Here is a 13,205-nt window from a genome sequence, read left to right on the forward strand (position 1 = left end):
ATTATCTTCAAGCTATACTTCAAACTGACGTAGACTTAGACAGAGCAGTCACGCATGGACTCCACGCTGATCCCAAATCTAGTCTTTCCTAAATTAGCCGAGTCACGACTATACAGTATCTGCTGAAAAGAGTCACGACCAGCTGCCACATCTTGCAGAAACAGTAAAGGCTATAAGATGTTTCAGGCTTAAGAAGAAAAGACAGCTTAAAAAGCTCTGACATTCATCATTTTCTCCCTGTGTTCTCTCTCCCTTGAAAAAAGAAAAGCCTCTTTACCTCCCGGAGTGGCTTCGAGGTGTCCTGAGCAGGCAGCCACTGCTTTGCATAATCAGGGAGAAGCTCTAAGCTGCAGAGGACTGGGCTGGCTGAGATGCTGTCACCGGAGCCTCAGTAAAAACTTTATTTTTTAACCCTTGTTTAGTCAGGGAGGACTTGATGAAAGAAGAACTGCTTTTTAGTGCAACATTTTTTGTGTCAAAAACAGTCTTACCTCAGCAACAGTTAAAGCACTGTGAAGTGTAAAATTCCATTTCTTATTTCATATTTTACTGAATATAGTATTTACTGACACTTTTGGTAGGCATACTGAGTTTTTTTAAGTACTTAAAGGCTAAACATCTAAGATTCGTATGTGGCCATGTGCTTACATCAAGTTAAGGTTAGAGTGTGTTGTTGACATTAGTCAACTCCATTTCTAAAATAATGTACGCTAGTGTTAGTATTGAACAGCGTTATCTCTGTAGAGGAGCAAAAAGAGAGTTACTGAAGCGCATGGGAGTGGAAATAAGAAATTTGGAGGAAAATCCAAACCAGTTCCTCTCCACAGAATTCAGTCTACACACTGTTATCATGGATGTCAGCAACAGAGGAAGTCATTTCAATAGAGATAGAGTTAGGTACAACAAACAATGAGGTCCCATCACAAAACACACTCAAAGCACTCCGAGCACACAAATACATACACTAGATTTATTTTATAGCTTGGATGGACTTAGTTTATGTAATAAATAAATTGGATAAAACATCTTCCTGGACAAGTATTTGTACATAACCATCTACAGATTATTACATTTTAGGCACTATAGGTCACAGGTAGAGGCTGTACAAACATTCTTCAAATTCTGGCATTTTAATATGAATTGGAATTTTATAAAGTCATATTTCATTCAAAACTTCAATTCTAATTAACCACATACACATATAGTGACAAGTTCTAGTGCCACAGCTTCCTCAGTTTGCACTTTGTGTTGTTTGTCATTGCCTTATGACCCTGCACACCTTTTGGTATAAAGGCGGGTTTATTACCATAAAACGGTACCAAGTGGTGTCATAATTTTCCTGTGAAGATAATGCTTTTGTTACATGATTATATAACTTACCAATACTGACATCTTCCTCTAAAAAAAACAAAAAACAAAAAACAAACCCTGTTTGTCTTGTGTTGCGTCAGTAACTTTCTATCATCTCTGTATTCTCCACCCACATCGCCCTGTGTAATTTTCTGTAAATAGTCTCTTTGTCTTCATAATCAATACACAATGAGAAAGTGACAAACCTTTCTTTGGTGGATTAGGGTACGGGTCAGTATTTCTTAGATGGGCACATTTCTCTCTCAAATATCCTGACAAACAGACAATCGATGGGAGATGCAGGGAGGCAAGGATTTGTAATGAGAGTGGCTCTCACACTGCTCTGAGACTGTGTCTGATTACTATTGGCAGACCAGAACACGATGAAAAAAGAGCCTCTCCATGAAACCAATGACACTTCACCTCATGAATTACATCACTTGTCTTCTAAAGTTTTATTAGAAAATAAACACATGGGAGATGGGAATATTTTCAAACAACAAAAGAAAAAAGTCTTCACGTCTGGTGAATGGGGTGACTTTCAGTGGAAAAATGGTCTGACTACATTTGGAAATTATTTTTTGCTCTGTCTGATCAGAGTTCACGCTATGTGAAAGGTTTATACCACATTACTCAGTGGTTTCCAACATCAAACACAGACAGAGTTTTAAAGAATGAAATTCTAAATTACATTCAAAAGACTGACTTTTAATCTCATCAAAGACTATACATTAACAAATCCCACCCCTGTGAAAACTGTGGTCATAGAGTCAAAACATGTTTCTTAGGGACATATGAAAAAAAGCTATAGTGAACTGATTTGGTCAGACAGTCCCAGAGTTTAGTTTCTTTTAGTCACCTGAAGGACTCACTAACAGAGTTTCAGAATTTTCCTTTCAAACCGCTCTTTGACATTATTAAATTATGTGGTTATAAAGTTATTTGCTGCAGTGGAGCTTTTCTTTCTCTTGTGCCAAATTCTTTTCTTTAAAGAGTGGATATCAGATACTGAAGAGAAAACATGAGACAACATGATGATATTGGTTTATTATTTTATAAAATTCTATAATGTAATTTGGTGATTCTGAAGAAACTATAATAAAACAGAATCAGATAATACAATCTCACTTGATTTAACTCTAAACCTCAGTGTTTTTCCCACAATGTATTTTTTCCTGTAATATTTAAGGACAGTAAGAATGTAGATAAGTTTGCATGGTACTAATCCATACATAAATGAAGGAGCGTCTGACCTTTAGAACCTGCTCCAGGTTCTTCACTTTGCCTTGGAGTAGGCTCCTGTGCTGCTGGGCTGCGTTTCTCTCCTGGCTCACTACAGCATAAGTCTGTCTCAGCTGGTCATAATCTGACTGCACCTACACAGACAGACAATCCAAACCAACGAAAGGAGGGAATTAACATATTTTTAAAAAAAGCAGAAAAGAGAGACAAAGAGGAATGTTACTAATATAGCAATTAAAGACAATTCCACAGAGACACGAAGAAAAAAGAAAAAGAGAACACAAGGGGACGATAAACTTAAATTTTTTCTTTGTTTTTCTTGAAGACTTTCGAAATGTAGCCATTTTTTTAGAGGAAAACAACCATGAAATTTTTATGAGGTTTGTTCTGCAGCAGACCTAGTTTTTACATTTATGAACAGAGGCTGCCGTTTTTGGCTCGAGGGTTGATTAGGAGTTCACAGTCTGAACAAAAATTAATCAGCACATTTCCTATTAGCCTTGACGAGACAGCACTGCTGACTGAAGCATACTGCGTCACATTTCTTTGTCAGTCAGAGGCCTTGAGGTTTAATTCCTCTAAAGGTGGCCTCATAGAATCGAGCAGAATCACTCCTTAGTCACACACCAATCATCTCATTAATTAAGAAAACAGATAAGCACACATTAGATAAGCCTGCTTAGCTTCACTGGGAGGAACTCCACTGCTGCAAAGAAAATCTGTTCATACTTTACATCTCTGTGGTGGAATTTATAAGTGGAGCTGAATACGAGGCTCAAATTTAAAAAATGCCATAAAATATTGATAATTATTTTCCAGAAAACTGCTAATAAAATCATGTATTGGTTCTAGTGATATACCTCATAAATTCTGTGGATACTTTTTATACTTTTTCTAATTATAACTTCCATTGTCTTGCTAATTGCCTCTCAGATTCTTGTCTTTTCCCACTTTCTCTCTCTCTGTGATAGCCCTTACAAGCCAGTTGCACTCAAGTCCCACTCAATAAATACCAGGACTGGACACACTCTCACCCTGCTTTCTTTTCATCTTTGTCCCCACCTTGTCAGTGCACAGATGGCATCTTTTTGCGCGACACAGTGGAGCAAAAGCTCAGAGCTGAGTCCCTGAACACGTGTCAAATCTGCCCCCTCTGTGAAAGTCACTATTAGCGCCAGAGTAGCTAATCGCCTATCATCACAGACGGCCACTGTCTCTCATTCTGGTGCTTTGCTTGTGTGTTTAGAAATGCATGTGTGGACAGTAAGAGAGTGGGATTCTGGCTGGGTGGGCTGGTGAAGACACATGGACAGCAGTGGGGAGTGAGGAATAGCATGTGTAGCAGACATTTTAATTTCACACACAGATTTAGCCTTAATCTGAAAACAATGGAGGACATTTTTCCATATGTATAAATACCACTATGTGTGCATAATCATTGTGAAGGCAAACAATTAGTTTTTTTTAAATATGTTTTTTGGCATTCTTGCCTACATGTTTGAGAGTTACAGTGGAGACAGACAGTAAAGCCAGGAGAGAGAGGGGGGTATGCAGTAAACAGTCTGGGCTGGATTCTGGGCTTCTGCAGAACCAGATAAGCTCCCAACACACGGATGCAAGGTTCCAAATAAGGCAGTGGATATATTCATGTGCATACCTTCAATTTATCTCTTTTCAAGTGAATTTTTAGCTAAATTTAAAACTTATATTTGGACAAATCCATCTTCTCATTATTCAAACATTGGAGCTAAATATACATATAAACAACATACCGTATATGTGGTAGATTCTTAATTTACGTGGTTATATACAGGTGAAACAGGTCAATTTACTGCATATTCTAGCAGAAATTATAAAGTAAAAGCAAAGTGTTAAGGAAAAATCTTTTTAATAGTGCTTACTTTTATACAGTGGAAAACAACTCTAAGGAATGAAAGGACAAGAGGAGAGGAGGGGAAGGGAAGGGAAGGGAAGGGAAGGGAAGGGAAGGGAAGGAAAGGAAAGGAAAGGAAAGGAAAGGAAAGGAAAGGAAAGGAAAGGAAAGGAAAGGAAAGGAAAGGAAAGGAAAGGAAAGGAAAGGAAAATTTGTATATCCTGTGCAGCTCATGGATCCCATATGTTTTACAAGCTAACAGTGGCTGTTGATGGTTGATCATCATACTGTATTTTTTATTTGTGTATTTGTAAATGCATGTTTGCACTGTGTGTGAATCCCCTACCTGGTCATACTTGGATGCCTTCAAGTGTTGGCCAATGAGTTCAAGGTTCAGGCGATTTTTCTCCTGCAAGGCAGCATGGAGCTTTGCTTTCTAAAGAAAACACAGAAAAGAGGAGAAACAGAAAAGTGTTACACTGTTACACATTTTCCTCCTCAACTCAAGGATTTTTATGCCTGATTACATCAAGTATGCAAACCACACTGCGTAACTTCATATTAAAATGATTATGTAAGCGACAGATGAAAGACTCAGGTTAGTACCGATCCCTCCTACTGTCAGTATGAGAGTGTGAGTGGCTAAGCTTTTCTTTAAGATGCCGTCTGGAGGACAAAACCCACAGCTGCATACTGTCACCCTCTATTTGATATTTGGCATTAGCTGGGGGAAAGATGTACAGAGGAGGGTTACAGGAAGACAATAAGGAAAAAAAAAGGGTTAAGTTAAAGGGATGGAAAAAAACAGAATTATGGTAAAGAGGAAAAGGAACGACTAAATAGAGAAATATTTGAACAAAAAGAACTCAAGTGAGAAGATGGAGAGATAGAATAGAGGGTGCCAGCATGTCAACCTGACTATAATTAAGCAAATGAGTGCATAATTTCAAACGCACTTTAAATAAGATTAAGTTTGAACCCAGGTAAATGGATTTTAAATTCAATATGCAGTTCCTGTCTCCACTCTCCGTTACCCAGATTCACATTCAGAAGTTGTCATGCCGCTGGTGCTGCAGGTACTCAAGCATTACATAATTACGCCAGACTCAAAGTAGGGCAACGCTCCCCTCCTATCACAGCTCTGAGTATTCAAGAGTGATTTCACTGTGACTGGTCATACCCTGACATATTATACTACTTCATGCTGGTGTAATGAGCTCATAGTGTTGATTGTCATTCTCTGCATCCTGACTCTAATACCATGATAAGTGATTTATAATAGCTGTCACAAATCTTCTCTGTTCGGCTTTGTATTAAAACAAAAAGCAGACAGTGAAAGGAGGAAATCACAGGTTGTAGTAAGGATAAGATTACAGCTTCAAAAGACTACTGTTTTGACTCATGTTGTCTTTTTGTCTTATCTGGAAGAATTTCCACAAACTGAAAATAAGTAAATTCACCCTCAAAAAAAGGAAGATTTCATTCAATTGTCTCTATAATACTTCTGTGTTCAACTAACTTACCTATTATGTCATTATTAAACCTTGTATTTATTCAGATTAATACATATTTTATAAAACAGTATTCTAGTAAACTACTTTTACTGTGTGAACACTTCTTTATTAACATTAACAAATCATGCATTATATACTTTACTAAGCACAGTTAAAGATGCAGGAGCCCAAATAAGGGAAGGGGGAATGGAAGAATTTGAAAATACTCGCCTTTCTTTTACAGTTTCCCTGTCAATCCAAATCACAAGACTATAATAAAAATGACCTGACATCATTTCATGCCATTTTGGAAAAGTGAGGCCACATTTCCAAAGTTCCTCTGTTAAAATATGGAGTAGAGTAGTAGGATCATACAATCTGATCATTGATTGGAAATGACTGCTATGAAATGCATATTGAACCTGTCTGAAAATACCAGTAACTAGCTAAAATTAGGGTGTTATGAAATAGATTTTCAACAATCTGGAAACCATGCAGAAGTCTTGTTTTGTCTCAAACTGCTTAAATATTTAAGTAATTTCAGAAATATTACTCAATTACACTAAAACACTATCAAACACAGCAGCATTAACTACACTTTTTGCTATTCCCATCCTGAATACCTTGTTTAAAGCTTCAGCATATGATAGTTTTTTGTGTCACTGGACATATATCCCACAATCACCTTTAACCCATAAAAACCCAAACATCCACTGTCGACGAAAAGCATCTACTGATCTAAACTGTTGATCCACCAACCCTATCAAGACATGTAAATAATTGGTGTAAATGTCTGTCATCTTTTCATGGTCATCAGATATGACCCATTTGGACCTTCAGAGGCGCCGTAGTGAACGTGGAAACACTGTCATCTTCTACAACACAGGTGTCAACATGCGGCCCGGGAGCAAATCTGGCCTGCCAAAGGGTCCAATCTGGCTCGTAGGATGAATTTGTGAAATGCAAAAATTACACTGAAGATATTAATCTATAGTGTAAAAATCATTTTATTTCAGGTTCCATACATACACATGTAAACCAATTAGATCTCAGTTGGGTCAGACCAGAAAAATACTGGCATAATAACCTAGAAATACTGACAACTGCAGATTTGAGCTTTGTTTTAGTGTAAAAAGTAAAATTACATGAAAATGTTTGCATTTACAAACTATCCTTTTACAAAAAATGTGAATAACCTGAAGAAATATGAACAATATGAAATGTCTTAAGAAAAGTAAATGCAGTTTCATCAATATTCTACCTGTTACTAAATGTTTGTGTATTTGTAATTTAATGTAAGGTTGTAATGCACATGTGTAAATGATAAACTGATAAACTGATGCAGAATATTGGTAAAACTGTACTTGTTTTTCTTAAGACATTTCAAGTTGTTAACGTATTCAGATTTTAAGGAGACAATGGAATTTTAACTTTTACTTTTGTATTATTTTACCGGTCCGGCCCACTTGAGATCATATTGGGGTGAATGTGGCCCCTGAACTAAAATGAGTTTGACACCCCTGTTCTACAACACTGATTCACCACTAAAACCATGGAGTTGGATCAGTGTACAGTGAATAGAGACACTTGTTTTATGTTCAGTTAATGATATATTTTACTGAAGAAGTCACATATTCTTCCGTTTCTTCTGTTTGATATAATAACCTTTGACTCTGCTCTGAGCTTTTAAGAACACCTACACGATCAGATCAATTAAACATAGGAAAATAGATAATTTTCACTGGAAAAATGGAAAATTCAGAGGATAATATTATAATAAATGATGATAATCACTTAGCAAAGGTTTAGATAGAGAGAAAAAATTATTTGGGAACTACACAAAAGTCACCACTGGGTCCTTATGGGTTAAGCATGATGTCATTCAAGAAATCTCAGAGATAACAGGAATTCTGGTTTGGTGAAGTAGGCAGGTAGGAGGTTAAATATTGATCTATAGCTTTAATTATTGATCACTGATAAGATTTCAGAGGGTTGACTCTATTGCTTCACTTAAAAGCGACATGGCAGCTCTTATAACTGTGATCATTTTGGCTTTACTTTTCAACAGCAGCATCATATTATCTATCTTTATGTTCAGAGAGAAGGGAAGGGAAGTGTGTTGATTTCTACAACTTTAAGGTTAACATATCCTTTATTAGATGGTATAATGCACAAGTTGACATATTAACTTATACTTTCCACAAGGAGTTTAGTATAATGGTGTCTTTCTGATTGACTTAATTGGAAAGTGAATGGAAAAGATGTTCCACTTGTGTGCATCACAGCTGTCTGTGCTGTACAGAGTATATACAGTCTGTTCTCTCGAAATCTTGGTTTCACGTCTATAATAGAGCTTCTGTGCCAGGAATATTGCACAGCTTAGTAGTTTTTGATCAAATTTATCAGTACAAATCAAGAACCCAATAAACCCTCAACAAGAGCAGGGTATAGAAAAACAGACAAAGCGGGCGAACCGGCAAGGTTCATCCATCTCTTTGTGCGCAGGCAGAGAGACAGTCAGGGCTGTCAGAGAAAGACACAATCAAAGCAAGACACAGATAGAGAACAGACACGGCCAGGAGACCCAGGACTGTGAGTGAGTTCACTGGTTGCTCTTATTGTGTAACGCTGTCGCCACATCGCATCACTGCAGAATACAGGTTAAGGCAGCATACTGAACCACACCTAGCGACAGTAACAACCAAAAATCATCTTCTGCCCTTGGACCTGTTATTATGGAGACAAGGCACATCATGAGGTGGCCAGCTGCAGTTACTCTATGCACTAACATTCAGGACATGGCCTAGTAATTCACACCATAAAGTAGCAGGATGTGGATGGCGAAAAATGTAAAAATTATTAAAACACGTAGTGAAGGATGTGTTAAGTCAGATTGAGGATAGAAGATTAAGATGGAACAACAGGCTGAACGAAAGAAAATTTCTTAATAGAAAAAGCTAAATATCACAATAAAAGAAACAAAAACAAACAAAGCAAAAAAAAGGAGATAAGAATGACCTTCTAAGGATTTGTTTTTGTGGGCCTAAGGAATGTTTTCTCCTTCACTTCCTCACACCTCCACTGAATCACACATTCACAGCTCTGCTTAACACTCTGTGACATTGTGTAAACACTGGGCTCTACTGCAAAGCCAAAGGACATGCATGCATTTCTGTGCCAAATTACTGTAAACCTTTAATATGCGCACATAAACAGATATACAGGCCTCCTTTTTTTCCAGAAAAAAAAAAGCATGATATAAGTCTAAGGACATCTCTGCACGAACATTTGTGTGTAGATCTGTGCTGTGAAATCAAAGATCCATACTTGCGTGCAGAAAAAATGGACAGGCTACAGGGAGAAGATCTCAACACCATTAATTGCTAATTCACACTGACAACTTTATTCTTCCCTTCTCTTCTGTCATTTCTCTCCATCCATCACTTTCCCTTCCATCGCCACCACGATTATCATTTCCTCAAAAAAAAAAAAAATCACACTAATTTAGCCTCTGGCCCTAAATCTGTTCGCTTCACTGTGGCCTCTATGTGAGTTTTTAAGCCCCTAAGTCTAACACACAGCCACATCATAACACTATATATCAAACCATGTCAGTGTCTGCATCAGGGTAAAACTAGGTCTGCATGATGTAGCAATATACTATTTTTTGAAATATATCAGTATATAAAAAAATTAAAAAGAACAGGAATTTTGAAAACATAGCTCAACTAGTTTTATTTGCAAAGTAATACTCATCTTACAATGATTGGGGCAATTTTACAGGGAGAAGCATCTGCACAGAAAATCAAAAATAAAACTAATATAAACTGAAAAATAATGAATGATGAACTCTGTACTGGTTTCAGTACAGCAACACAAAAGTGACAATTTTAGAATGAAGCCAGCATCATCATTTCTGTAAATACTGTAAATAGTCTTTGCAACCAAATTTTCATTTTCTCTTTTTTTCTCCTGTTCTTGTTTATTTTTCAGGTTGTGCTCTTTTGCCTTACCTGGCATTGTATGACTATTATGCCAAAAATATATTCTGCAGCCTTTTTTTTCTCTTCCTCTTCCTCTCTATGCAGATTAATAATCTTACATCTGCAGAGTATCCCATAAACCAAGTAAGTAACATTTTCTCCTCAAATTGCATCTCTACAATGCAAAACAGCAATAAACTATAAAGTAGACTAACCCTGTCTTGCAAAAGGAAAATGGACTTTCACAGTCTTCCTCAGCTTCTTCTCCTTGAAGACTATAACAGACCAAGTTGAACCAGGAATAACTCAATTATGACATAATTAGGTTTAGGCAACGCTTCTGGTTATTGTAGGATTATGCATGAGTCCATCAACTTGTCTAAGAAAAGCTGCAGCATCATGTTTTCAGTCATGTGAACCCTATTCTCTCTGATTCAAACCAGACCAGGATGCTAAGAATGAAGGATATTGTTTAACAAATTTCCTTTTGGATTGTGACTGGCTGATGATGAGGAATAGAGCTGAATGGCAGCTGTCTGAATATAATTGAAAGTGATTTAATTTAATGCTCTCATTTGGATGTTCAAGGACATTTTCATACAGATCCATCTCAGAATAAAAATGAAAAGGCAGGATCTTAACAATAAGCCTCCCTTATTAGTTATCCTTATTGCAGACCACATAACGCCGTCTTTAATCAAATACAGATTAAAGTAGATCTAAATAGGTTTATCCTCACTGCTGTAGCTGTTTTTGGAAGTGAAGGGTTTAAATCTTAAATATACTGGGTTGTACATTGATGTAAGCACCACTTTTTTAAAGCCTGCTTGCAAATTGTGAATATGCCATTTAAGAATAGTACTACCATTAAAGGGAATTAATTAAAATATACAAATGTTACTTCTTAAGAGCCAAAAGAAGATTACGTGGACAGGATGTTGGATTTGCCTAATTTAGAAATACAGATTGTGGAAATGGTATTATTAAACTGAGCAATATAACATTTGTATAAGAATATGTCTAGAGCAGCACTTAGAAAGGAGGATTGATGAAATCACGGATGCAGAGATGTTACCGTGCCTACTGCTGACTCTGAATGGAATTCCTGTGGGCAGGGGATTGCTACTGTTCCCCCCTAACTCCCAAGAGGACTGTCATTAATCAAATGTCACAGTGGAAACACTTTGTTCCACTTAACGGTGGGTGGGAAGACACTGACAACATCTGCTGTCAGTGGGCGCACTGGTAAGTCACAGGCAAAACAGAGACATACCATGTCTCCCAAATTAAATGAGTGAAGTCGTGACCTTTACCAGATGATACTAATAATGATTAACACTATATAATCCCTTTATTGGATGCTAAAGACATGCAATTAAATTATGATAGTTTTTCCAAAAGCAGCTCAATGTGAAAGTTTATCTTGAGTTCAAGACTAAAGTTAGTGAGAAACGGGACATAAGAAATAGCTTTTTGCTCTTTTAATACAAGAAAAGTATTCTCACCACATTTTCACCCAAACATAAAATGTTATTGCTATTCTACTGTCCTTTATAAGCTTTATTAAGCACAGCACAGAAAAGTTGTTTAAACTAATCCTCAAACAAAGGAAAAAGAATCATGCTGAATCAGATTATTTTAATCTTATTCACACATTGGGATGTTTTTGGAGTAAACACAGGTAACTATATTGCATACCTCTGCTAAACTAAATGGCTTAGTCATCATAGTGATGTACTGTGTGTGCAATTTATGCGGTTGGAGAATGGACAAATGGAGTCAGAATCTGGACTCTTGTCCCACCACTAATAGCCACGATGATATCAGCCATCTCTTCAGCACTGGGTAATATGTGGACTTGTCAGGACCATGGACAGCTCCTCTGTCTTAAACAACTGATCAGGAAAATGTAGTAAAAAGACTAACACCATCTGTCATTCAACGTAAAAAATATATTAAATTACAAACACTATCAAAGGGCATTATTTACAAATGAAAAAATATCTTATGTATATTATTAATGTTAACAAGAATAGTGAGTATATTTTTTACTGATCATGGCTCATTCTTTCACAGCACAATGTATTATTGTATAGAAGTGCTTCTAGTATGTGTGGTGATGCTGTCCTATTAGAACTACTATTTAGGCATTGCAATTAAATGATGTGTTATTTCTTACAAATGGATAACAAGGGAATCATTTTGTGAACTCATTAAACACTACTCTGCTGTTTTAAAGAATAGTTTAGCAAAAGATTTCTGGATGATTTAGAGATAGGACGAAATTGTGATCAACAAAATCCAGATCTGGGGCAACATGGTTATGCAGTGGTTAGCACTGTTTCCCCAAAGCAAGAAGGTCGTGGGTACAAACCCAGTGCCAGCCAGGAAGGCCCTTCTGTGTGGAGTTTGCATGTTCTCCCCATGTCTGCGTGGGGTCTCTCTGAGCATTCTGGCTTCCTCTCAATGCTGAACCTCTTCTCTAGTGGCCAGCTTTTGGACTGTATATATAAATTAAACTAAAAAATAACAAAAGAAACAACATGCGACCAAGAGAATATGGATCTAGGACCACACTACAGACTTTCAAGGTTGATGTATACTTAGAGCAGTGCATATTGGCACTCCCCACTTAAGGAATTAGTTATGAAAATGAGGGACATTTTTGAGATTTATTGTGTAGTGTTGCCAAGGTCTTCACTGCAGCATAAAAGATGATATATGACCTGGAGTTTGTCCTCTGATGGGCTTAGCACATGTTTGTCTTTTCACAAGAGAATGTGTAACTTCAATCCCACTTGATCTTCTGCCAAACATCAGGCCTCTTGGCAGACTGTAGCAAGTCTCAAGAGCATCTTGACATCAATAGCTTATAATGCTGTTAATACTGTGCTTTACTTCTGGTTTACAACATGCCCATGACACCTGAACAAGCACTTTATTTTAGTCACAAAGAGTATTTGCAAACTCTAGCTTGAAAGCCATGTAATTTTCATGTGTGGTACCTTATGAGAAAAATCCAGTGCCAGATCTAGACTTTAAAATTGTGTCTTTTCTTTGAGGTCATTGTAACAGTAACTAGGTCAAAGATGCTAATGTACTTGAATGTATAAATGTGAAATAAATATTTCATATCTATGTGACCACTAGAGGAAGTAGTGAGCCACTCTCCCAGTCTGGTGATGAAAACTGATGCCACAGGGCCTCCTCCAAAAGCATGAGAAGATGACAAGATGGAATAAAAATCGCTAAAAAAACAACTTT

The 13,205-nt window shown here is 37.0% G+C and overlaps 1 protein-coding gene across 1 annotated transcript in view; it reads right to left on the bottom strand.

Moving 5' to 3' along the window:
• The window catches only part of LOC115429654 (RIMS-binding protein 2-like), a 79,272-nt gene that overhangs the window by 30,399 nt on the left and 35,668 nt on the right, over positions 1-13,205 (bottom strand). The window contains 2 exon segments of the mRNA XM_030149290.1: positions 2,604-2,726; positions 4,812-4,901. Coding sequence (XP_030005150.1) covers positions 2,604-2,726; positions 4,812-4,901 — 213 coding nt within the window.

Source organism: Sphaeramia orbicularis, chromosome 12, assembly GCF_902148855.1.
Source record: "Sphaeramia orbicularis chromosome 12, fSphaOr1.1, whole genome shotgun sequence".
NCBI classification, from domain to species: Eukaryota; Metazoa; Chordata; class Actinopteri; order Kurtiformes; family Apogonidae; genus Sphaeramia; species Sphaeramia orbicularis.